Source organism: Capricornis sumatraensis, chromosome 2, assembly GCF_032405125.1.
Source record: "Capricornis sumatraensis isolate serow.1 chromosome 2, serow.2, whole genome shotgun sequence".
NCBI lineage: Eukaryota > Metazoa > Chordata > Mammalia > Artiodactyla > Bovidae > Capricornis > Capricornis sumatraensis.
The window spans coordinates 177,691,456-177,717,329 of NC_091070.1; the positions used below are offsets into that span (position 1 = coordinate 177,691,456).

General features: G+C 43.0%; 1 protein-coding gene and 1 pseudogene across 2 annotated transcripts in view; one reads left to right on the forward strand and one right to left on the reverse strand.

Annotated features, from left to right (window-relative positions):
- WLS (Wnt ligand secretion mediator) overlaps positions 1 to 25,874 on the forward strand; it is a 115,325-nt gene that overhangs the window by 57,242 nt on the left and 32,209 nt on the right. For both annotated transcript variants that reach the window (XM_068964727.1, XM_068964728.1), the window contains 4 exons: positions 13,812 to 13,936; positions 19,057 to 19,218; positions 20,124 to 20,260; positions 25,392 to 25,560. In XM_068964727.1, the coding sequence (XP_068820828.1) occupies positions 13,812 to 13,936; positions 19,057 to 19,218; positions 20,124 to 20,260; positions 25,392 to 25,560 (593 nt within the window). The remainder of the gene's footprint in view (positions 1 to 13,811; positions 13,937 to 19,056; positions 19,219 to 20,123; positions 20,261 to 25,391; positions 25,561 to 25,874) is intronic.
- LOC138073585 (large ribosomal subunit protein eL29 pseudogene) lies at positions 11,465 to 12,897 on the reverse strand (annotated as a pseudogene).

Genomic DNA, 25,874 nt, shown 5'->3' on the forward strand with positions numbered 1-25,874 from the left:
CACATGGGGTAATATTCCTTCCTTGCTGGCTCATTAGTAAAGAATCCACCTACCAATGTAGAAAATGGTGGTTTGATCCCTGGGTTGAGAATATCCCCTGGAGAAGGAAATGGCAACCCATTCCAGTATTCTTGTCTGAGAAACCTGGGGCAGAGGAACCTGGCAGGTTATAATCCATGGGATCACAAAGAATCAGACATGACTTAGCAACTGAAAAATAACTGCCTTCCTTACCTTACTGTGAACAATTGAGGGCAATGAGTCTGCCTTGAAACTAGTAGGTGCTTAAATATATTTGGTGGAAGAAAACATGGATTGGATGGTCCAACTAGCATTAGAGGTTTCAGAGGTGTATTATTCCATCTTGGTGGCAGCATCAGCTGTTACGATTTCTCAGTTCCTGATGGACTTCTTTTATGTCCCGGAAAAGTTGGCTTGAGTAGATTATCAGAGACCTAACATGTCATGCCTGAATGATTGCTGTAGATTTTTCTTCTCTGACGTCTTACCAGTAGTTCAGTCTATTCTCTTATCTCTGTAGACGTGGACAGGCATGATTGTTGTTGGTCAGTTGTTAAGTTGTGTCTGACTCTCTGTGACCCCATGGACTGCAACACGCCAGGCTTCCCTGTCCTTCACTATCTCCTAGAGTTTGCCCAAATTCATGTTCATTGAGTCAGTGATGCTATCTAACCATCACATCCTCTGTCACCTTCTTCTCCTTTTTGCCTTCAGTCTTTTCCCAGAATCAGGGTGTTTTCCAATGAGTTGAGTCTTCGCATCAGGTGGTCAAAGTAATGGAGCTTCAGCATCAGTCCTTCCACTGAGTATTCAGGGTTGATTTCCTTTTGGATTGACTGGTTTGATCTCCTTGCAGTGCAACGGACTCTCAGGAGTGGTCTCCTCCTTTACCCCTACTAGCCCTCTCAAGCAGAACACTGTTGCAACTCCATGTTGTAATTCAGATGGAGCGGGAGGAAGGGAATGGTGACCCCAGGCTCACTCTTTCCACCCAGTCCTAGAGAGCAGGTGTATTGCTCCTTGATGGTACCCTTGGCCAAATTTGAAGAACATCCTTTTTATCTGAGTGTGTGTGTGTGTGTGTGTGTGTGTGTGTGTACACATATGTATGGGGGTGGGAGAAAGGAAGCAGGTTGTAGGGAAAATAAAGTGAATGCCCCCCAAATAGCAGACTGTAGACTACACACAAGTGGTATAGAAATGATGGAGTGACAGAGAATTTTGGATTCTAAGGCTGTTTAGAGAAAGAAGAATTTAGATTCACTCATTAATTTGGCAGATATTTAATGATGATTTGTGAAGACATGAGTGATGTAGCTATGAACAAGACGAAGGCAGTCCTTGGCTCTCAGAACCTCTCAAAGTGGGAGGTGGGCAGGGAAAGCGATACAGGGAAGTAAGTAGTCAGTAGCTGAGCTGCAGTAGGATACGTGTTACAGCGACAGATAGGGTGCTGTAGGAGCAAGAGGAGAAGCCCTCCCTCTGTTTTAGTGGGTGAGGGAAGGTGAGAATGAGTCTGTAGAATTCTAGAAGATGAGTAAGTGTTCTTCTGGCATGAGGGGGGATGCCAAGCACTATCTTCAGAGGACTGTCTGCAGCCCAGAGGAAAAGCCCTTTTGTAATATACCCTCTCAAAGAAGGCTTCCTGGTAAAAACCCAGTGTGCTAGCAGGGACCCCAGGTGCAGTAAGTGTAGATAACTTTTAGTGAAACTGAAAAGTAAAAGTTGCTCAGTTGTGTCGGACTCTTTGCAACTCCGTGGACTATACAGTACATGGAATTCTCCAGGCCAGAATACTGGAGTGGGTAGCCTTTCCCTTTCCCAGAGGATTTTCCCAACCCAGGGATCGAACCCAAGTCTCCCACATCGCAGGCGGATTCTTTACCAGCTGAGCCACAAGGAAAGCCCAAGAATACTGGAGTGGGTAACCTATCCCTTCTTCAGGGGATCTTCCCGACCCAGGAATTGAACCAGGGTCTCCTGCATTGCAGGCAGATTCTTTGCCAACTGAGCTATCAGGGAAGCCTTAAAAAAGCAGTCAGCATTTGCTGAGTACTTACTGTATGCTAGGCTGTGTGAGTGACTAGCACATTTAATCCTCACAACCATAGGAGATGGACACACTGTCATCCCCCTCTTTGTAGAGAAGTTCAGTGACTTGCCAATGATTGCACAGGCACCAAGTGGCCAAGGTGGTCCCTGATCCCAGGCTGCCTCTCTCTGGAGCCTGAACTGTTACCCATCTTCAAGGCTGAAAGTGGGATGGCAGGCTAAGGTGACCAGTGTAGCAGGCAGGGATAGGAAAGGGGTTGTGAGATGAGATCCTGAGATGCTAACCAGGAGCCAGGTCTTAGTCTTGTATGCCATTTAAGGAATTTCAAGATTAGACTGAGGGCAATGTAAAGGCATTGAAAGTATTTTAGAAATCATCTATGAGAAACATACATGGGGCATGTGTTTGAGTCATCTAGACCTGAAATGATGTTAGCCTTGAATAAGAGCTTCCCTGGTGGTTCAAACGGTAAAGCATTTGCCTGCAATGTCGGATACCCAGCTTTGATCCCTGGGTCTGGAAGATCCCCTGGAGAAGGGAATGGCTACCCATTCCCGTATTCTTGCCTGGAGAATTCCATGGACAGAGGAGCCTGGCAGGCTACAGTCCATTGGGTTGCAAAGAGTCGGACATGACCGAGTGACTAACACTTTCACTTTGAACAAGCGGAGAGTGGTGATGAGGACAGAGAGGGAGATAAATCTATAAGACTTAATGAGCTCAGAGAATGGACTGAATTTGGTGGTTTGGCTTTCTTTTGTGAACCGTGGAAATAGAGCCATCCATCCAGTGGAAAGTGGGCATGCAGATTTGAAACTCAGGAGGGAAATCTGAACTTGAGAGGGAAATCTGAACTGATGCCCCAGGAAGAGATGAGACCCCTCAGAATGAGTGTGCTGAGTTGGAAGGGGAAGGAGTGGGATTTCCCTAGTGGTCCTGTGGTTAAGACTCCACGTCTCCACTGCAGGCAGTTTGGGTTCATTCCCTGGTTGGGGAACTAAGATCCTGTATGCTATGCAGCCAAGAAGCTTAAATAAAATAAGGAAGGGAAAAGAGCTACTCTACAGTTCAGTGAACACCAGGATGTGGTTTTTCTATATTCTGTTGTCCTACCAATTCATTTGTTTACAAAACATTTGATGCCCCAGCTACTTTTCGAAATGTATATCCTTTAAGCGGTTCAGTAGGATGCAGTAGGGCTAAGTGGATATTTTCTAACTGAGAAGATGTCACTTTGCAAAGGGCCTGATGTGAGGAACATTCCACAATGTCCTAGTCATATTTTCATAGACAAGTTACTTCAGTTAGGAGATACTGCTTCAGAATATAGCAAGGGGTCATTCTGACAATGCTTAGAAAAATGTTTTACATGTGAAAAATATTTCTCCACAATGCAAATGCTTGACGTGACGGGGTAAAAGTGAGACAGGTGAACTCAACTGTTAGTCTGGTTTGTGAAATAATTGTACTCATTCATTTTATAACTACCTCACACCCAGGCCTGTAGGGCATCTTAAAAAAACAGCCAGGACCAAATTTATAATTAGCTGAGTCCATTTTTGCCAGACCTAACCAAGGATATAGGACAGGGTTGGTTTTGTTATTTCCTTAATTGAAAGCGTCAAGAAAATACAAGCCAGGTCAGGGAGTTTTTGATCAGGGAAAGAACGCTGGCATAAATAACCCCAGATTATATGTCTGCAGGAGGCTGGGAGGAGGCTGGTCTGTACGGCCTCCTTCTGAGGTTACCCAAACAAACCTGGTGACTGGCAGCTCCCCTATGTAATGTGGGAATGTGTGTGAGCATTTTGAAATCTCTAATTTTTTCCCAGGGCAAGCGTCCAGGGAAATCAAGGTTTCTCAGGGTACTCACAAGCTTTTGACAACCATAAAATAATTCTTTATTTTCTCTTAATGTGACTTGCCCTCCCCCTTTTCCCCTTTATTTCTTTAACTGATCAATAATATCACCTAATCATCATGGGACTGGATGGAAAAGAAATAAGGATTTTTAAGTGTTTATATACCAAGTGACTCTGTCAACAGCCTTGGGAAGTAGGTCCCTCTGTTTCTGTATTGTAGAGGTGGAAACGGACTTAATCAAAAGTCACTTAGCTAAGAAGACATTAAGATAGAGTTGAAAAGTGGATTTGTTTGTCCCCCACACTCTGTAATATCCTGACTGGCAAATGCCTATTTCCAAAAGTGTTAAGTAAGAAGTGTTCTGATGAATTCCTCGAAGAAGGCTCATCTTTCATAGCTTCAGCCTCTCCTCCCAGGGGCCATTCTGACATTAAGCAGCTGCCCTGGGTTTCTTGGGGTGCTCACACTGTTTCCTAGCTCTTTGTCCCCCTCCCCCATCATTTTTGGCTTACGCTGAGGACTTGCTCACCTTTCTGGCTTTCTACTTGTCTTCACAAAACTGATCGGCACACACTTTCCCATGAAGGGCAGGATGGTTTAACTCATGCAGAGATAAATGCTTCCTAAGGGTATGCTTGGTCTGTGTGTCCCAGTGTGGGAAGGCCCAGATCTTCCTGCCTGTAATAGTACTCAGTCTGGATCTGCTCCCACAGAACTCTGCAGTGCAGGTTCCTCATGTCAGGCTTCCATAACAGGGTGGAAATCCCAGCTGTGCCTTTCCATACCTCCCTTCCCAGTATTGAGAATGGATTTTCCATGCAAACAAAATGTATCTCCAAAGGCATCTGAGAAATGTGAGGCTCAGCCCACAGGACAACAGAGCTGCTGGTCTCCTTTAGGTGTGGAAAGTCATGCATCTCAAATCTATAAATGCCCTATGCTGATACTTTACAGCTTTACCCCATAGAACTGGTGTAACCAGCATTCTTGTCTTATAGAGAAGGTTCTCCGGGAGCCAGAGGTAGTCTTGGCCTTCCTGCCATTCTCCCAAGGAGTTCAAATTGAATGTTTCACTTTCATTCTCTCTGCGGAGGTGGGGGAGGGGAGTATTGCCCCAACAGCACCGTAGGAGTCATGAGACCCGTGCTTTATTACCTGCAACATGGTCATTAAAGCTGAGCTTTGTTTCCGGTCCATTGGAGGCTGGATCCACTGGTGGCTGGCTTCAAGCTTTGCTGGGTCCTCTGCCCAGTGTTTTCCTGTCTCTGAGTTTTGTGCTCCAGGTTTGGATATGGATTCATAGTGGGAGGTTCATGTCTCTGAAACCCGGTAACTATTTTGAATTAAAGTAGATATGAGACTTACTTTCATATCCCTTATGAAATGATAAAAACAATAGCTAAACCCGTCATGGGGGGCAGGAGGAAAAGGGGATGACAGAGGATAAGATGGCTGGATGGCATCACTGACTCGATGGACGTGAGTCTGAGTAAACTCCGGGAGTTGGTGATGGACAGGGAGGCCTGGCGTGCTGCGATTCATGGGGTCGCAAAGAGTTGGACACGACTGAGTGACTGAACTGAACTGAAACCCATCATGCTTTCAGCACTGATCTAAGAATTTTTCGTGTAGTAACTGATTTAAAGATCACAAAGTCCTAGGTGTGTGCTCAGTCGCTTCAGTCATGTCTGACTCTGTGCGACTCTGAGGACTGTAGCCATCCAGGCTTCTTTGTCCATGGGATTCTTCAGGCAAGAATGCTGGAATGGATTGCCGTGCCCTTCTCCAAGGGATCTTTCCAAGCTAGGGATGGAACCCATGTCTCTTGTGTCTCCCGTGTTGGCAAGTGGGTTCTTTACTACTAGCACCACCTGGGAAGCCCCGGTGTCCTAGGAGGCAAGTCCTATTCCAACAGGGTGAAGAAACTATGAGTGTCCATGGGTGGGGGGAGATCACAGAGTCCTTTGAGGGGAGGCTAGCAGGTCACTTGAACCGGCCATTCTCCCTGTATAAGAACCACAGGCCATGAAGCTCTAGAAGCTTGAGTCTGAAACTTCTAGAAGCTTGAGCTTCTAGGGGAAGCTGAGTCTTGGCTTCTTTGCCTTATGAACAGGAATGATAACATCTGCCCCAGACAGCACAGAAAGTAGGGAGGTGATCCATGAGGATTAGGCAGAGCCTGTGGCAAATGTTATGAACAAAATAGAAAAGTTTAGAAAGAACTTCACTTGGTGGTAAAATGGGCAGAAAAGAATAGGGGTGTGGGGCAGTATGAAAAGTGTCTCCCTTCACCCCAAAGAATGATGTTTACTTAGCTGACGTGCGTAGAGATTTTGTTTCCTTTTGGTGTTTTTTTGTTTTTAAGATTTTTTGTTTGTTTGTTTGGCTGCATTGAGTCTTAGATGTGGCACGTGGGATCTTTGTTGCATCATGCAGGATCTTTTGTTGTGGTGCGTGGACTCTCTAGGTATAGAACATGGGCTCCAGACCATGCAGGCTCTCTAGGTGCAGCCTACAGCCTTAGTTGCTTCACTGAATGTGGGATCTTAGTTCCCCGACTAGGGATTAAAACTGCATCCCCTGCATGACAAGGCAAATTCTTAACTGCTAGACTGCCAGGGAAGTCCCTTCGTTTTGTTTTTAGTTAGTTATTAACATTCAAAAGTTGAGAGATGTATAACCATCTGAGGAGAAGGAAGTGGCAGCCCACTCCAGTGTTCTTGCCTGGAGAATCCCAGGGACGGAGGAGCCTGGTGGGCTGCTGTCTTTGGGGTCTCACGGAGTCGGACACGACTGAAGCGATTTAGCAGCAGCAGCAGGAGCATAACCATCTGAACCTGGCTTCTCTTGAAGCAGCAGGTCTGGAAAGATAACCTGTGCTGTCTCTTGAGGTTTGGAGTTGAAAGCAGACACGACTGAAGCGACTTAGCAGCAGCACCCCGCATACATAGGGCTCTCCTGTCCCTGATCACACACCAAGTTAGGGCCAGATCCATGATCGGAACACAGCCATCCCTGGGCTTCCAGCTCCAGGCAGGGTGGGTCCCTTTACACTTCTCCAGTCAGTTTTCTGAAGCTCTGTAGGTTCTGGGAGTTCCTCTCCTCAGTGCTCAGATTAGAGAATTGCTCTCCCGGGAGCACTGCATGTTTCTCTCCCCTAGAAAGTTTTGTTTGGTCAGAGTTAAGTGGCCTGCAGTGTGCTTGATTCAACTATTAGGTTTCTTTTGAATTCTGTTTCTGCCAACAAAGATAGTAGAGCGTGGTTGGGTCTGGGGGAACCAGACTGAGGTGTAAGGCCCAGCTCTACCACTTACTAGATATATTCTTGGGCAATTTTTCTAGCTGACTTCTTCCTCATAGGATGGGTGTGAGGATAAAAGAGTACAGTGTTCTCATGGAGCCTTGTTTTTATTAAAGATGTACCTGTTCATATTTTGTGACTCATTTGAGGGGCTTCTTTCATCACAAGTTAACCCAATTTTCTTTAAGCAATACAAAAAAGATGGTTGTCTTTTAAGAAGGCTTCAAAATAGTTCTCTTTCTCATATTACCAACAACAATACAACTTCAGGCAAGTCACTTCATATCTGAGGGCCTCGGTTTACTTACTAATCAAAAGGAAATACCCATGCCCACTTTATAGAGTTGTTTAGTGAGGTCATTTAAGTGAAAGCACGGAAGTCATGAGGGCCTAATAGAAAGTAATTGTACATGAAAACAGTCTTTAAAATTTTTGTTTTTAACAGCATATTTTAAAACAGTTTGGAGATTCCTAACAGGTAGCAATAACTCTTAAAATAGGCCAGGAGGCAAGTGTGTCTGGTCCTTTCTCTTCCTGAGGCACCTCCTCTGTAAGGCCCACCCCTAACATTTGTGGGGCCCAGGGCAAGAGTACATATGAAGACCTATCACACAAATGTAACTAATCTACCTTCATGATGAACTGAAAGTCTGGGTTTGAATTTAGGGTTCTTGGACTCCTGGAATTCTGTGTCAAAAATGGGATGGACCAGGGAGTGTGGGCTTCTCAATGTGTTTTCTTCCCATCCCTGACTCCATCCCACACAAAGACTATGTAAGTATGGACACCCCACCCTCCAAACTCAATCTCTGTCCATGTCCTCAAAAACAGCAGCCATTTGATCACTCGTGAGCCCAAACGTGCACAAGTGGTTGTGGAGTTCCCTTTGGGAGACCAGATCTGGGGAAGTTGTCCTCCTCCCCAGGATATGGAAATAGGCTCAGAGCTGTCTGAGTTATGTATTCTGGATTCCTGAGTTCGTGGACCATGTTCTATAAATTGGGGGAGAGGTTAGGCTCTTGGTGAGCATGTCCCTTTCACTTCAGGGTCTTCTCATCTGGAGAAGAAGTGGACAGCTGGGAAAGGGCAGACAAAGTGGGGCCCTTTATTTGTTTTTAATTATATATATATATGAGAAGGAAATGGCAAGCCACTCCATTGTTCTTGCCTGGAGGATCCCAGGGACGGGGGAGCCTGGTGGGCTGCCGTCTATGGGGTCGCACAGAGTCGGACATGACTGAAGCAACTTAGCAGCATATGTATATACATATATACATATATATACATATATATATATTTACACTGGGCTTCCCTGGTGGCTCAGATGGTAAAGAATCTGCCTGCAACGCAGGAGACTGGGGTTTGATCCCTGGGTTGGGAAGATCCCCTGGAGGAGGGCATGGCAACTCACTTCAGTATTCTTGCCTGGAGAATCCTCGTGGACAGAGGAGCCTGATGGGCTACAGTCCACGGAGTCGCAAAGAGTTGGACACGACTGAGAGACTTTCGTTCATTTATTTATTTTTTTGTTGCACTGGCTTTCATTGTGGTGCGCGTGCTCTTGACGGCAGCATGTGGCCTCCTCTCTTGTTGCAGTGCATGGGTTCAATGGTTGCCGCTTACGGGCTTCTCTAGTTGTGCCACGTGACTCTGTAGTTGCTGTGTATGGGTTTAGTTGCCCTGCAGCACATGAAATCTTAGTTCCCTGACAAGGGATCAAACCCATGTCCCCCTTCATTGCAAGGCAGATTCTTAACCACTGTGCCAGCAGTGAAGTCCCTGGAGAAGGACCCTTTAAAAGTCTGGGGCTGAGATTCAGGGCCGCTCCTGCTGTGTTGTGCCTAAGGCCAGTGCTGTCCTGAACCCTGGCCCTCCAAGGAGCTCAACATAAGAACTGATAACTGCCTTTATAGCATTCATATTTATACTACTGAGTTCTGTGGAAATGCCCTTTCAACAGAGTTGACAGTCCCAGTTCCTAATCCCAGGATTAGAAGTGAAAAGAAGGTAACGTGGTGCCTAATACTCAACTCACAGATGGAAGCTCTGGCCAGTTCTTTCTTTGGACCACTGAGGCTGCCAAGCAAGGAGCAGTTGTAGTCATTCTGGCTCCTAACCAAGAGGATATACAAATTCTGATTATTGCTTCTGCCAAGCCAGGCATCCCACAGTTTCTTATACAGACGCTTATTATTCTGCATTCTTAGCCCTGGGTCTCTGCACAGCCTGGTGTTCTCAAGTCCAGAGTCTCCTCCTGGACTGTGTGGAGCTGAGAAGATGGATTAGAACTGGAGTTCCAGTGATTCTGTGTATAGACTTTGACCCCACTTCTCTGATGTCAGCATCTTGCCTTTCCTGTCTTATGCAACACCTGGTACTTCCCAGTTCTAAGTGGCTTGCCGGTCTATTGGACACGTTGGCTCACTTTTCCAAAATATCCCTTCTGTGGAGTTTCAGCTGTGCCCATCTTTGTGGCTGTCAGGAAATCCTACTTCATCTGTTTTTCATCTTCAAAAAAATTGTTGCAATCTCTGATCTGCTCATGTCACTACCATTTTTCCCCCTTGAGATTTAATAGCTTTTATTTTCCTTTCCTGTTTTTTGTTTTGTTTTTGTGAAGTTTCAGGAGTGAGATGAGAAAACACAGGTGGCCAATTCACCATATTTGACTGAGGATTTATTATCTTTAGCTATTTCTTCGCTGAAGTATAGTTGATTTACAATATTAGTTTCAGATATATAGCATAGAGATTCATGCTATGACATTATGAGCATCGTGCTATGCTATAACATTTACATGTCATACTCTATTAACAGTTATCATAAGATAATGGCTACAATCCTCTGTGCTGTGCAATATGTCCTTGTTGTTTGTTTTATACATCGTAGTTTGTATCTCTTAATATCATACCCCTGACATGTCCCTCCCCATTTCCTCTACCTACAGGTAACCACTAGTTTTCTTTTTTTATTTCCTTCTGTTTTGCCATATATGTTTGTTTGTATTATTTTAGATTCCACATATAAGTGATAACATACGATATTTGTCTTTCCCTGACTTATTTCACGGAGCATAATATTCTCTAGGTCCCTCCACATTGCTGCAAATGGCAGAATTTCATTCTTTTTTATGACTAATATTCCAGTGTGTGTGTGTGTGTGTGTGTGTGTGTGTGTGTAATTTGTACCACATCTTATTTATTTATTTATTTTTTAGTTGAAAGATAATTGCTTTACAGAATTTTGTTGTTTTCTGTCAAACCTCAACATGAATCAGCCATAGGTATACATATGTGCCCTCCCTCTTGAATCTCCTTCCTATACCACATCTTCTTTATCCACTCGTTTATTGATGGACACTTGGGTTGCTTCTATATCTTGTGTGGAAGCTATTGCTTCTGTGAACATTAGAGTATATGTATCTTTTTGAATTAGTGTCTTTGGTTTTCCTGGATATATACCCAGAAGTGGAATTGCTGTGACATACGGTTCTGTTTTTAGTTTTTGGAAGAATCTCCATGTTCTTTTCCATAGTGGCTGCACCAATTTACATTCCCAACAGCAAAGTACAGGGTTCATTTTTCTCTATATCCTCACCACCACTTGTTATTTGTAGACTTTTTGGTGCTAGCCATTCTGACAAGTGTAGGTAATACTTCATTGTGCTTTGATTTGCATTTCTCTAATAATTAGCGATGTTGAGCATCTTTTCATGTGACATCTGAATATCTTCTTTGGAAAAATGTCTTCAGATCTTCTGCCCATTTTTTGACTGGGTTATTTGGTTTTTTTTAAATGTTGAGTTGTACAACCTGTTTTTATATTTTGACTACTAACCCCTTGTTGGTTGCATCATTTGTAAATATTTTCTCCCGTTCCATAGGTTGTCTTCTTGTTTTATTATTGCTTTCCTTTGCTATGCAAAAGCTTTAAAGTTTAATTAGGTTTCAGTTTGTTTACTTTTGCTTTTATTTTTTTGCCTTAGGAGACCGATCCAAAAAAAAATACCACTGTGATTTAAGTCAAAGAGTGTCCCGCTTATATTCTCTTCTTTATAGTGTCATGTCCTACATTTAGGTCTTTAATACATTTTGAGTTTATTTATTGATTTATTTATTTTTTCCTGTCTCAGATTTATTCATACAAATAGCACAGGAGCCCCACGCAGAGTGCAACCCACGGGGTCACACCAGTCCTTCTGTCCTCACACTGGCAGATAAAGGTCTCTACTCCGGGGCTTTGGTGGGGGTCTGGGCACCCTTGGCAGCTTGGAGCTGCAGCTGCAGGTGGCTTGGCCTTGGTTGGAGTCTTGACCTGGGATTTCGGCCGGCAGAGCCTGAGGTCCTTGGCGGTGCGAGCAGGAGCGCACTTCCCGAGCTTGGGGTGGGCGATGTAGGCAAGTCGGCTGAGCTTGCCGCTGCCGCCTGTTGGCATTTTGGGCTTGACCCCCTTGGGCTTCACCAGGGCCTTGACGGCCTCAGCACGTGCACTCATGGCCTTGGCATTGTCGGCCTTCTTCAGGCCCTTCCTGTTGTGCTTCTTGGCAAAGCGCATGTTCCTCAGGAACTTGGGGTCTACCCCCTTAAGAGATTCGTATCGTTGTGATCGGGGTTTCTTGATGCCGTTTCTGTGCCATTTTCGGGACTGGTTGGTTGCATGGTGTGGTTCTTGGGCTTGGCCATGCCTGCACCCGTGCCCTCAGATGCCGAAGCGTGTGGGACCGGAAGAGAAACTTGAGTTTATTTTTGTATATAGTTTGAGGAAATGTTGTAATCGCTTTCTTTTACATGTCCAAGTTTCTCCAGCACTGCTTATTGAAGAGACTATCTTTTCTACATTTTATATTCTTGCTTCCTTTGTCATAGATTAATCGACCATAGGTGCATGGGTTTATTTCTGGGTTCACTATCTGCTCTGTTGATCTATGTGTCTATTTTGTGTCAGTACCGCACTTTTGATTACTGTAGCTTTGTGGTATAGCTGAAATCTGGGAGGGTGATACCTCCAGCTTTATTTTTTCTCAAGATTGCTTTGGCAGTTCGGGGCCTTCTGTGGTCCCATATCAATTTTAGGATTATTTGTTTTAGTTCTGTGAAAAAGGGCATGGGTATTTTCGTAGGTACTGCATTCCATCTGTAGATAGCTTTGGGTAGCATGGCCATTTTAACAGTGTTAATTATTCCATTACAAGAGCATGGGAGATCTCTCCATTTTGTTGTACCATCTTTCTTGCATCAGTATTTCATAGTTTGCAGAGTATAGGTATTTTGTTTTATTTCTTGGTTAAGTTTATTCCTAGGTTTTTTACTCTTTTTGATATCATTTTAAGTGGGATTTTTTTTGTTTAGCTTTTTCTCTCCAATAGTTCATTATTAGTGATTGAAGATTTAAATGGTACTAATAAAAGAGTGGGCACTGATGTTCATTGAGAGTTTTGTCTATATCAGAATGGCCTCAGATCCCTTCTTTCCTGTGTTATTTCTTTCTCTTCTAGATTTCCTCAGAGAACTAGGATTTTACTGCACTGTCAAATTGTCTTCAAGCCACACTGGGTCAGTGGATAGTAAAGCCCCAGTTTTCTAGACAGCAGCTATTCTTACCTGTTTCCCTTGTGACCTAGAGTGGAGGTTCCAGGGCCCAGAACTGAGCCCAGTCTCATAACCCCAATGGGAGCTGGCTCACCATGATCATTTTAGAAATGTAGTTGTGCTTTTTTCCCCCATTAAGACTCCTCTATTCTGAAACTTGTTCAACAAAGTATAAAACAGACCAAGTGGATAGATGTAATTTTTATCAAACTAATCTCTTTAATGAGCTCTGTGATAAGTTAAACCCATTCATGGTCCTTATTGATACAGAAGTATATGTGAATGTTCATTTGCATAATTATGAACTTATTCTAATATTCTTGTCTGTGTATAAGTCTTAAATTTAGAGAAACCCTTCACATCTTAAATTAACTTTGTCCACACTCTGAAGAAAGAGTTTTGAGTTTTAGAGAAGCAGGAGAGCCTGCATTTAACTTCTTGGGGGAATTTTAGAAAGGATCTTTCAGACTAGAGTGTTCCTGAAGAAAGCACCCAAGGTACTTTTCATTTATCTGAGAGGTGGCAAAAAATCTTGGTCATTTTGATCAGAGAGGAGAGAATAGATGAGTTGTAGGTTTCAAGCATTAAGGCACTTTTGTGGAAAATGACCTCATGTGGCATGGGACTTACATGGGGGGATGTAGGACCAGTGGTATAAGTTAAGGAGGATACATGTTGAGTCAGAACCTGACCATTTGGAACTGCCTCAGAGAGAATGAGACTGCCATCTCTAGAGGAATTTCAGTGGGAGCTCTTTGACTCAGAGCAGTTGGTTATGGGAGGGGACCCAGCATCCAGCTCAGACATTCATCCTGGGACTTTTAAGCCTTCAAATTTGGAAAGTCAGGTTTGGTGCTTGATAGGAACTGATACATCTCTTTTGTCTTGTTGGTTTCCATGGTGGAGCCTGTAAGAGTTTTTAAACTGTTTTCAAAGTATCTTTCCAGAAGCCATTTCTGAATTTTGCTTCCTTTATCTCTTGCAGGAGAAAATGCAGAAGTTTCCATGGATGTTTCTCTGGCTTACCGTGATGATATGTTTGCTGAGTGGACTGAAATGGCCCATGAGAGAGTGCCCCGGAAACTCAAATGTACCTTCACCTCCCCCAAGGTAGGGTACCTTGATGTCCTAGTTGATGGGGTTTTTATCTGGTTTCCAGGTATGTGGGAACATTTGCTCAGACAGATTCCTTGTTCCTAAGCATGCATGACCCACAAAGATTAGTGGTCACCATCCTTTGTCCTAGAAGAGGGCAATTTAGATATTTCATGTCCCTGCAAAGGAGCAAAGAACAGAAGAAGGAATGTTTGTTTGAAGTGATTTTGTTGTTTCTCTAAAATACCTCCATAAAAATAAGCTCTTTGTTCTTCTGTTAATTAGCTAAGTGTTTGAAGAATGTTGCTTAGTTAATTTTAGGTGTGTAAATCTGTTCATATTGGATCAATGCGTGTGTCTGCTGTTTCTTAGGCATCTCTGTTGCCAAAATCAGTGTGCAGGTGTGAAGACTAACAATCCCAGGGAACAAACATCAGAGACAAAAAAAAGGGCCTGAGGGAGCAATCTAGTTTCCGTTGTGACCTCTCAGTTTTTTTGCACGTCTGTGGGACTCTCCTTTCTTTGGTTCTTCCAGGAAGATTTGTTTAACCACCAAGAAGGAAGAATGTCCCTATCCTGCATTGAGTGCAGGAGATGGGGTTCGATCTCTAGGTCAGGAAGATCTTCTGAAAAGGAAATGGCAGCCCACTCCAGTATTCTTGCCTGGGAAATCCCATGGATCAAGGAGCCTGGCAGGCTACAGTCCATGAGGTCCCAAAAGAGTCGGACATGGCCAAGTGAATAAACAGCAAACAACAAATTCTTGGCTTCAATTCCAGACCATTTCATTTACTGAATTTCATTTTCATTTACTCCCTCAGGCTAGCTTGCTTTATCTGCTCAAGCTTCAGTTTCTCTTTTGCCAAACGAAATAATAATGAATACCTGCCTGTGGAATCTCTGTAAGGACTAGATAACAGAACGAATCCTACCACTTGAATCTAGTCTGGGACATGTTTCACTAGATGGGCCACCAGGACAAAACATGTTAACTAAACCCCTCATGGGCCAACCGTGCACCCTACATAGAAGCATGTTTTGGGGCACCTGGTATTTGTTAAGCCTCTCTTTCCCTAGGGTTCCTAGACCAGAGCTATGGAAAGTGTGGCCTAAGAATTAACAGCATCAGCATCACCTGGTAGCTTGTAGGAAATGCAGATTTTCAGGTCACACTCCAAACACAAGAATCAAAATTCACACAGAACCAAGGAACCTGTGTTTTAATAGGATTTCAATTCCTTCTCTTAAGTTTGATAAAGTTTGAAAGTGACTTCAGTAGATCCTTTCCTTAATGGTCAAATGTAGGGTTCCCCCCACCCCAAATTCATCCAGAATTGTTTTGAGTAGGCCCTTGGGGGTAATCTATAGGTGAAAATGAATGGTAGAGAGGAACTGGAGGTAGCAGAAGAGAGAGATGTAATATTTCTAGATCTTTGTATGCAGTGGAGGAAATTAATTAAAACCTTTCTAACTGTTGCTGCAAGTTGATTGCATTATTCAAGGGTAAGACTGGTTGGATGTCTAAAGCTAAAGGATATAAAGCTTTTGCATATGGAATTTCATTCTCAGAAAAAGCACAAAGTCATTTCTCACCTTACTTAAACTCTTAGAGGGCACTGAGAAGCAGAGTCAGGGGAGGTTGTTAAGAAGCCTGAAACTGCTTCTTAATGACAGTTGCTTGATTATCTTTAGGATATGTTGATCTCTTTCAAGAAAGATACTAAACCTTGAAAAGTGTGAAGGAAATGAATCATCAAATCTATGCTTTTTGATTGCAGTGAAATTTAGACTTGAGTCTGAAGATTAAATGAGAAATTGCTTTAAAGCTTTTTAGTCTCTGGTGGATTGTGAAGTTTAAAAAAAAAAAAAAAGTCAAGTTGCCACCTGCTGTAATTTGTCCTAATTAGCCAGTCTCATGCTGGATTTAGGGGAGGGCTGAGGGGGCTGGGGAAAGGAAAAGGAGGGAGAGCAGGAAATCTTTCTTTCTAAATGTCCTAAATACTGGCAGAGGCAGAACATCAGTCCGTAGAGTCCCCAGCAGGATACGGTGAATTTGTCTGAGACAGGCAGGACAGGCCAGGATCCCAGGACCCTGTATGTGTCTCTGATCGGTTGGATTTAAGTAAATTTGTCCCATGTGGTGGTGTTACCCTCTGTGTAGGGACAGGGGAGTGGAAGACAAGGGAGTGGATGACCCATGAAGGGGCATTAGAAGGAACTCAAGAGATCACATAAATAAACCTTCTTGCTTTACTTAGGGGGCTTCCCTGGTGGCTCAGATGGTAAAGAATCTGCCTGCAAAACAGGAAATTCAGATTTGATCCCTGGGTCAGGAAGATCCCTTGGAGAAGGGAATAGCTACTCACTCCAGTATTTTTCCCTGGAGAATCCCATGGAGAGAGGAGCCTGGCAGGCTACAATCCATGGAATTGCAAAGAGTTGGACATGACTGAGCGACTAAGTATGCATGCATGCTTAGAAAGTGATACCAAATGAGGTGGGTGACCTTCCCCAGCTACCCAGTAAGGGGTGAGGTCAGGACTAGAATTTGAATCTCTTGGCTTGAAGTTCAGTGCCCTCCTTACTATAGCACAACGCCTACCTTCAGGCGTGTCCAAGGCCACAGCATTCCTTTCTTTCTGCTTCGTTCATGTGTCCTCCTCCCTGTCAGAGCTGGAGGCTGGACTTGCAAGACTCATGTCCTCAACCCAATTCTGCCATGACTTTTGGGACCTTGGGTAAGACACGTAATGAAGACAGTGGCATTAGACTAAATAAGTTTTGTTGCCTTCAAACTCAATTTCTGTAAATAAGCTTATTGGAAACACATCAGAATGTCCACTTTTTGCTGTTACAAGAGTAGGTAATCAGCTTCCTTAGTTCACCTTCATCTGAGGTTGAATTAGAGCCTATACTGTATTTTCAGCAATTTTGCAGCATCCTTCCTGCCTTGATTTATAAGTAGAAGAGAAGGGAGCAGAGGGGAGAGAAAGATCTATACAGGAAGACTTACCCAACTTGCAGCTGAGTTTTGGAAAAGGATTCTTTCTACGGAAGAATTTTTAAAACTTCAAATGCATGTCTAATCAACTGGTCATTCTGATAAGAGCCCCTAAGACCTTAGAAAATGAAAAATGATCATGATCAATCAGTGATGTCTACCATGAGTAGGAAAGGGAAGAGTGGAACAACGTACACCGGATCTGTACCTACTCTGCCTGTTTTTGTCCTTTGTGTCTTCTGTCCCTGTATGAAGGTCTGCTTATTGCACCCTTGAGCTCTGACTGTCTAGTAAACCACTCCCCCACCCCCACCCCCAAGATCACAGAAAGAACAGACTCCTTGTTATCTTCTTTTCTCCTCTGGACTTCTTCCTCTGAAGATTTACAAAAACTTTTGGGAGGCCCTGAGAATTCAAGCTTAGGAATACCAAATTCCATCCCTCCATCACTTCATCAGAAGGTACCAGGCAAACCTTAAAGCTGGAATACAAACCCAGCATGAAGGCAGACATTTGTCTGGTTCATTGGGAAATAGTCCTCAGTTGCTGAAGCTCCTGCTTCTCCATGCCCATGCTTGTGAGCTTCCCCTACCCCTCAGCTAAGCCACAAAGTGTTGTGTCCTGTGGAGTTGGAACAGAATTTCATTTTCAAAAGCAAGCTGCGCCCCTACTCACCAATCTCCCACTGCCATGTGCTGGCTGGTACCTCTTAAATTGCTTGGCAGGAAGTCCAGGAGGCCTTCCTAGCCATAGTTGTTCAGTTGCCAAGTTGTGTCCAACTCTTTGTGACCCCATGGGACTGCAGCACGCCAGGCTTCCCTGTCCCTCGCCCAAGTTTGCCCAAATTCATGTCCAGTGAATCAGTGATGGCATCCAACCATCTCATCCTTTGTCGCCCTCTTCTTCTGCCTTCAGTCTTTCCCAGCATCAGGGTCTTTTCCAGTGAGTCGACTGTTCGCATCAGGTAGCCAAAGTATTGGAGCTTCAGCTTCAGCATCAGTCCTTCCAATGAATATTCAGAGTTGATTTCCTTTAAGAGTGACTGGTTTGATCTTGCAGTGCAAGGGACTCTCAAGAGTCTTCTCCAGCACCACAATTTTTCGGTGCTCTGCCTTCTTTATGGTCCAACTCCCACATCCACACATGACTACTGGAAAGTCTGTATCCTTGACTATACAGATTTTTGTCAGCAAAGTGATGCCTTTGCTTTTTAACACACTGTCTAGGTTTGTCATGACTTTCCTGCACAGAAGCAATCGTCTTCTAATTCATGGCTGCAGTCACCATCTATAGTGATTTTAGAGCTCAAGAAGAAGGAATCTGTCACTGCTTCCACCTTTTCCCCTTCTATTTGCCATGAAGTGATAGGACTGATGCCATGATCTTAGATTTTTAAAAACTGAGTTTTAAGCCAGCTTTAAAAAGTAGAAAGGACTTCCTAAAAACTGTGTTAAATGTTTATTTAGTGTCTACTCCCTTCTGCCATTTTGTCTTTGGGGCAGTTAGAAAGATTTAAAGGTAGAAAATTCCAAGTGGTCATCTCTATCAACCTAATCTCATCATTCCCCTCATCCCTTTGAATCTTCCCCAAATTCCAAGGCTCTTTTAGTTGCTGCTTCTATTTTTTTGGTCAAATCAATAAAAAGTAGGTGTTTCCTGCTTATTGTAGCATCTCCTGCAGGCCAAAACTATGTAAATAAATGATCACGATACAAGAATGTGATGAACATTAGCAAGGACTTCCTCCTGAACATTTAAGGAGTTGACTGTTCCACAAAGCTATACAGTATCTGATAGTACGCTGTAAATTAAAAGTTCTTATAGCCCTTATAGACCAGACCAGTCTGATGTGAGGCTGTAATAAGGACTGAAGAGCTGAGAAAGGTGTTGAAATAGAAGAAATCCCTACTTGTTACCTGAGATTTCTGGTTCCACCTCAAATGTGGCTGGGTTTTATTTTGGGGAGGGAGGGTGGCAGCTTATATAAACCCAGGTACCCTATTATGTGTACCTCTGAAGTATACATTTAAGCCTTAGCTTTTTAGAGTTGGTGATAGGAGTCAAAGGCAAGACAATTCAGACCCAGTTTATTGGAAATGGTGACCTTGCCTCAAACCCTCTTCTCTTCTTCCAGACCGTAGAACATGAGGGCCGTTACTATGAATGTGATGTGCTTCCTTTCATGGAAATTGGGTCCGTGGCTCATAAGTATTACCTTCTAAATATCCGGCTGCCTGTGAATGAGAAGAAGAAAATCAACGTTGGGATTGGAGAGATAAAGGATATTCGGCTGGTGGTAAGTGAATCTGATTGATCACAGTTGTGGTATAGGTTTGTACCATTTTGTCTCTTTAGTAGGGAAAAAAGTACAATGTGGAGTAGATTTTTTAAACCTAATTTAGGTTTTTTTAAATCTAAAAAGCAACTGCATATTTATTGTAGAAAATTAGAAGCACAAATAAACACGTAGTAGAACATTAAAGTTATCTGTAATATCCTACCATCTTGAGAAATAACCGTTTTGAGGTTTTGCTATTATCTCCTTCTTGATTTTTTTCTGTGTGTGTGTGTGTGTGTGTGTGTGTATGAATATATTTAAAATTGTTCCCTTCTAGAGAAGGAAATGGCAACCCATTCCAGTATTCTTTCCTGGAAAATTCCATGGACAAGAGCCCAGTGGGCTACAGTCCATGGGGTCACGAAGAGACACAACTGAGAGACTGAGCTTAATCCTTCTCTTAAAGAAAGGGAGGAGATCATATTCAACTGACTCTTCCATTCTTTGCTTTTTTAAAATTTAATGGCATATTATAAATACAATGTAAATATACTTTGCGGTACTGCTTAGCTTTCCACAGTATGTATTCACCTTAACACATTATGCCAGTGCCATCATTTGGGGCATCTAAGATAGCTCCAATTTTGCAATGCAAACCTTGGAGAAAAATCTTTGATCATGTTCCTAATCATTCCCTTAGGATAGAGTGAGGCTATCTTCATGCCTTTTGATTTAGTTTTATACAGTGCCTGAGGAGGGGTTGAGGCGGGTGTGAAGACGTTACCTGCTGTGAATGTTAAAGCTCTTGATCTTGGAAGTTCAGCAATAAAGATCTCCACTTACTGCTCTTCAAAATGCATCTGCTGGTAGAAAATAACCCCGAGATATATTGACCTTCAAAGTTATGATTGGTCTCTATCTAGGGAATTCACCAAAATGGAGGCTTCACCAAGGTGTGGTTTGCCATGAAGACCTTCCTCACACCCAGCATCTTCATCGTTATGGTGTGGTATTGGAGGAGGATCACCATGATGTCTCGACCCCCAGTGCTCCTAGAAAAGTAAGAGCTGATTTTGCAGCACTCTTAAGAAACACTGGCACAGCCTCCCGGGCACCTGTTGCTGGGAATCTAGTTCAAGTGGTCAGTGTGTTATTTGGACTGGAGATTTGACTCCTTTTTCTCCTTCAGCTTTTACATGCAAATTATTGTTAAATCCTAAGGGCTCTTCTGCTCTCATATTTCCAGCTCTCTGTTCCATCTTTGCTCTTTCACGTTCTGCATCAGATACATTTCTCTGCAACAGTGGATGAACTGCACTGATGCTCACGAATCCCAACCCCTCTCAGCACCTCTCAGCAAGGATGATTTTCCTGTAGAGATAGCCCCTTTCTCTGCCACATTATTGACTTTTTGCCTTCTGTTGGATTATTCCCATTAATATACAAACACACTCTTCCATCCCCATTCGCAGTTAGAATTCTGTGTACTTCCCCTCAAAGCTACTGCGTCATTTCTCAGCTGGTCTTTACAACAAAATTCCTCAAAAATCTTGTGTATGTACCTTCTCCTGTTTTTTCTTGAGCCCCTTCCACCCCTTATTAAAATTATTCTTCACAGGATCACCAATGACCCCCGCCTTCCAAATCCAGTCCTCAGTCCTCACTTTTTTTGACTCGTTGTCAGCATTTAGGTCACATCCACTATATGACCTAAATCAAATCCCATATGATTATACACTGAAAGTGACAAATAGATTCAAGGGAATAGATCTGATAGACAGAGTGCCTGAAGAATTATGGACGGAGGTTCATGACATTGTACAGGAGACAGGGATCAAGACCATCCCTAAGAAAAAGAAATGCAAAAAGGCAAAATGGTTGTCTGAGGAGGCCTTACAAGTAGCTGAGAAAAGAAGAGAAGCAAAAGGCAAAGGAGAAAAGGAAATATATACCCATCTGAGTGAAGAGTTCCAAAGAATAGGAAAGCCGTCCTCGGTGATCAGTGCAAAGAAGTAGAGGCAAACAACAGAATGGGGAAGACTAGAGATCTCTTCAAGAAAATTAGAGATACCAAGGGAGCATTTCATGCAAAGATGGGCTCAATAAAGGACAGAAATGGTATGGACCTAACAGAAGCAGAAGATATTAAGAAGAGGTGGCAAGAATACACAGAAGAACTGTACAAAAAAGATCTTCACGACTCAGATAATCACGATGGTGTGATCACTCATCTAGAGCCAGACATCCTGGAATGCGAAGTCAAGTGAGCCTTAGAAAGCATCACTACAAACAAAGCTAGTGGAGGTGATGGAATTCCAGTTGAGCTATTTCAAATCCTGAAAGATGATGCTGTGAAAGTGCTGCACTCAATATGCCAGCAAATTTGGGAAACTCAGCAGTGGCCACAGGACTGGAAAAGGTCAGTTTTCATCCAGTCCCAAAGAAAGGCAGTGCAAGGAATGTTCAAACTACCGCACAATTGCTCATCTCACACGTTAGCAAAGTAATTCTCAAAATTCACCAAGCCAGGCTTCAATAGTACATGAACCGTGAACTTCCAGATGTTCAAGCTGGATTTAGAAAAGGCAGAGGAACCAGAGATCAAATTGCCAACATCCATTGGATCATCGAAAAAGCAAGAGAGTTCCAGAAAAACATCTACTTCTGCTTTATTGACTATGCTAAAACCTTTGACTGTGTATATCAGCAAACTGTAGAAAATTCTTAAAGAGATAGGAATACCAGACCACCATACCTGCCTCCTGAGAAAACTGTATGCAGGTGAGGAAGCAACAGCTAGAACTGGACATGGAACAACAGACTAATTCAAAATCGGGAAAGGCGTATGTCAAGGCTGTATATTGTCACCCTGCTTATTTAACTTCTATGCAGAATGCATCATGTGAAATGCCAGACTGGAAGAAGCACAAGCTAGAATCAAGATTGCCGGGAGAAATATCAATAACCTCAGATACACAGATGACACTGTCCTTGTGGCAGAAGGCAAAGAAGAACTAAAGAGCCTCTTGATTGAAGTGACAGAGGAGAGTGAAAAAGTTGGCTTAAAACTCAACATTCAGACAACTAAGATCATGGCATCCAATCCCATCACTTCATGGAAAGTAGATGGGGAAACAATGGAACCAGTGACTAACTTTATTTTGGGGGCTCTAAAATCACTGCAGATGGTAACTGCAGCCATGAAATTAAAAGACACTTACTCCTTGGAAGAAAAGCTATGACCAACCTAGACAGCATATTAAAAAGCAGAGATATTATTTTGCCAACAAATGTCTCTCTAGTCAAAGCTATGGTTTCTCCAGTAGTCATGTATGAATGTGAGAGTTGGACTGTAAAGACGGCTGAGCACTGAAGAATTGATGGTTTTGAACTGTGGTGTTGGAGAAGACTCTTGAACAACCAGTCCATCCTAAAGAAAATCAGTCCTGAATATTCATTGGAAGGACTGATGCTCAAGCAGAAGCTCCAATACTTTGGCCACCTGATGGGAAGAACTGACGCCTTGGAAAAGACCCTGATGCTGGGAACGATTGAAGGTGAGAGGAGAGGGGATGACAGAGGAGGATATGGTTGGATGGCATCACTGACTCAATGGATATGAGTTTGAGCAAGCTCCAGGAGTTGGTGATGGACAGGGAGTCCTTGCCTGCTGCAGTCCATGGGGTCACAAAGAGTTGGACACGATTGAGCAACTGAACTGAACTAAAGTGTCAGCATCTGGCAAAGCTGATCACTCCCTTGTTTTTTCATAGAGCCTCCTCCACATTCTCACAGTTATTCTCTCTTTTGCTGACTGTCACTCACTCTCCATGACTGTTTCCAGTGATCTTTTCAACCTCTTAAGCTTTGGAGCTGAGGCTCGGTCTTTGTGTTGCAGGAAGTGGGACCCCTACCAGGCCCCAAAACTGGGCTCTTGTCTAATGCGCAGAAATGAATTGTCTACGGAGACACATCTCCTGCTTTGCCAGCACATGTGTCTCCTCAGACAATTCATTTCCGACCATTAGACAAGAGCCCAGTTTCAGGCCCTGGAACGGGTCCCCCTTCCTGCAACATTTGGACCTCTTCTCTTTACTAGCTACATTTGTTTCCCTGGTGATCTCGTCTAGTCTTTTGGCCTTAAAAACCTTCTGTACTCTGATGCTCTTCATGTACATGGTCAACTTCAGCTACTCCCAACTCTGGACCCTAGTATTTCATCCATTTAACACCTTCATTTACGTAGAAATGTACCACATACAAAGAAAAACACTTGTCTTCCTCCCACTTCAGACTTGCTCCTCTTTGGGGCATCTTCATCTTAGAAAATAGCAACTCTGTCCTTTCAGCTGTTTAATAAGAGCAGCTGATCAGACATGGAGGAGGCATCCTTTACTCCACTTTTATTCACACCCCTCTTCTAACATCCCAGGAAATTCTCACCATTTCCATATCTACCACCCTGATCTACCCCTGATTTCTCATTTCTCACCTGGATTACTGAAATAGCCTCTTAACTGCTCCTCTTATTTCCATCATTTTATTTCCTGCAGTCTGTTCACACAGCAGCCAGGCTTTTTAAGTAGAAATTGGATCACTTAACTGCTCTGTTCAAAGCTTTCTGTTGGCTTTTCATTTCCTTTACTCTGGCTTGTAAACCCTCAGTGATCCGGCCCTTCACCACCTCTAATTTTATCTCCTGTTCTCTTCACCACAGGCCATCCACCTTGATGGTGCTCAGACATGACCAGCATGCACTCTCTTTAGGGCCTTTGCACTTGCTCTCCTCTTCATCTGAAATGCTTCTTCCCAGATATCTCTGTGGCTCAATGACTCATTTCCTTCAGCCCTAGTATAATTTCTGTCTTACAGGCTTTCCCCCATCTACCTTATTTAAATTGCCTCCCATCACACTCCATTCTCCCACTTGGCTCTTTTTATACTTCTTCATAATACTTATTCTCTATTTATTATCATTCCCTCTCTACCCCTCTGCTCACCCCATCTGAATACACGCATCACTAGAGCAGGACCATTGCCTACTTTGTTTACCTCTATATCCCCAGCATCTAGAATCGTGACTGGCACACAGTAGGAGCGCAATAAATATGAATTTGTTAAGTGAATGAATGAAATGATGCTGCTTCATTTTTTAACCTTCTTATTGGATCCTCAGTCCTTTCAGGATAAATTTCAAATTCTCTAATAAGGTATTCAAGTTTCTTTACCAGCTCAGCCTTTTTATATATATTTCTCTGTCTCATGGCCTATCATTTCCTGATATGTTCCATAGTCAGATCCCCAAATGCTTCAGGCTCTTCTAGTCTCCATCCAGGCTCCTCCCTCTGTTTGGAATTCCCTTCCACCTCCCTAACCTTGACTTACAACTCAGCTTAATTTCTGTCTCTGTCAAAGTAAGAAATCCTGGTAGGAATCTATTGTACTTGTCTGTCATATTGCTTGTCACGCTTTATCTGGTTCAGCTACTGAATATCCATAAAGGAAAGAACTGGTCCTATTCATTTAGAACTGGACCATAGAAGTGGTCCTATCCATGGCCCTAACAAAATGCCTGATATATGATTTATGTTTAATAACACATGGGTATGAATGAAAGTATGGATAAATAAATGAAATTTTGATAGGGAAGTGGCAATTAATGGGAGAAAAGCAAAATAAAAATCAAACAAGCAGCTAAAATAATTTGTATTTCATATCGTTTGGAGTCATGTGTTATTGAAATTAAAATGCTTGTATGATTCATAGTTGCTGAGAATATTATAATAATGAGTGTTCTTAATGATCAGGTTAATGATACCCTGAATAGGTAAGAGAGGATAATTATTGGTATATTCAATGAGGTCTGTGTAAGAAGGCAAGGGAGGGTGAAAACATTTAGGAAGCACTTGATCTGAAGTGGCACCAAGATAAAGTTCAGAGCATTCAGGTTAGGTTCAGTTACTGTGTAGAAGGATTAATGCAGCAGTCGTTCATTCTGCAGTGGTGCAGAAGAAGACATTTAGCTTCTCCATGTAGATACTTGTTATAATGAGAGCAAAGAAACTGATCATATGGCTTCAATGCCAACATGGAGCATCTCATTTCCCAAAACTGAGTTTTGATTTTTAAATAAAAAATGTTTTGGCTTCCAGATAAATAAAATAGTTTTCCTCATGTTTTCTCACCATCAGAGTCATCTTTGCCCTTGGGATTTCCATGACTTTTATCAACATCCCAGTGGAGTGGTTTTCCATTGGGTTTGACTGGACCTGGATGCTGTTGTTTGGTGATATCCGACAGGGCATCTTCTATGCAATGCTTCTCTCCTTCTGGATCATTTTCTGTGGTGAGCACATGATGGTAAGTGCACCCTGGGCAAGGGGCAGTGGTGAGACAGAATAAACTAGTGGTTATAGGAGTAGGCTCAAGAGCCCCGGAGACAGACTCATGGTTCAGCTTCCTACATTACCACTTATAAACTAGCTGGCACGTGACTTAATTGCTCTCAGTCTCAGGTTCCTCATCTATAAAATGGGTTTTAAAGGCTAATGTGTAGGGTTTTTGTGGGGTTTAGATGAGATAATGTGAGTAAATATTTAGCATAAAGTAGATGTGCAAACATTAATGATTATCAACATTTCTTGTCCTTTGACTTCAGCTCTGCTTGTCCCCAG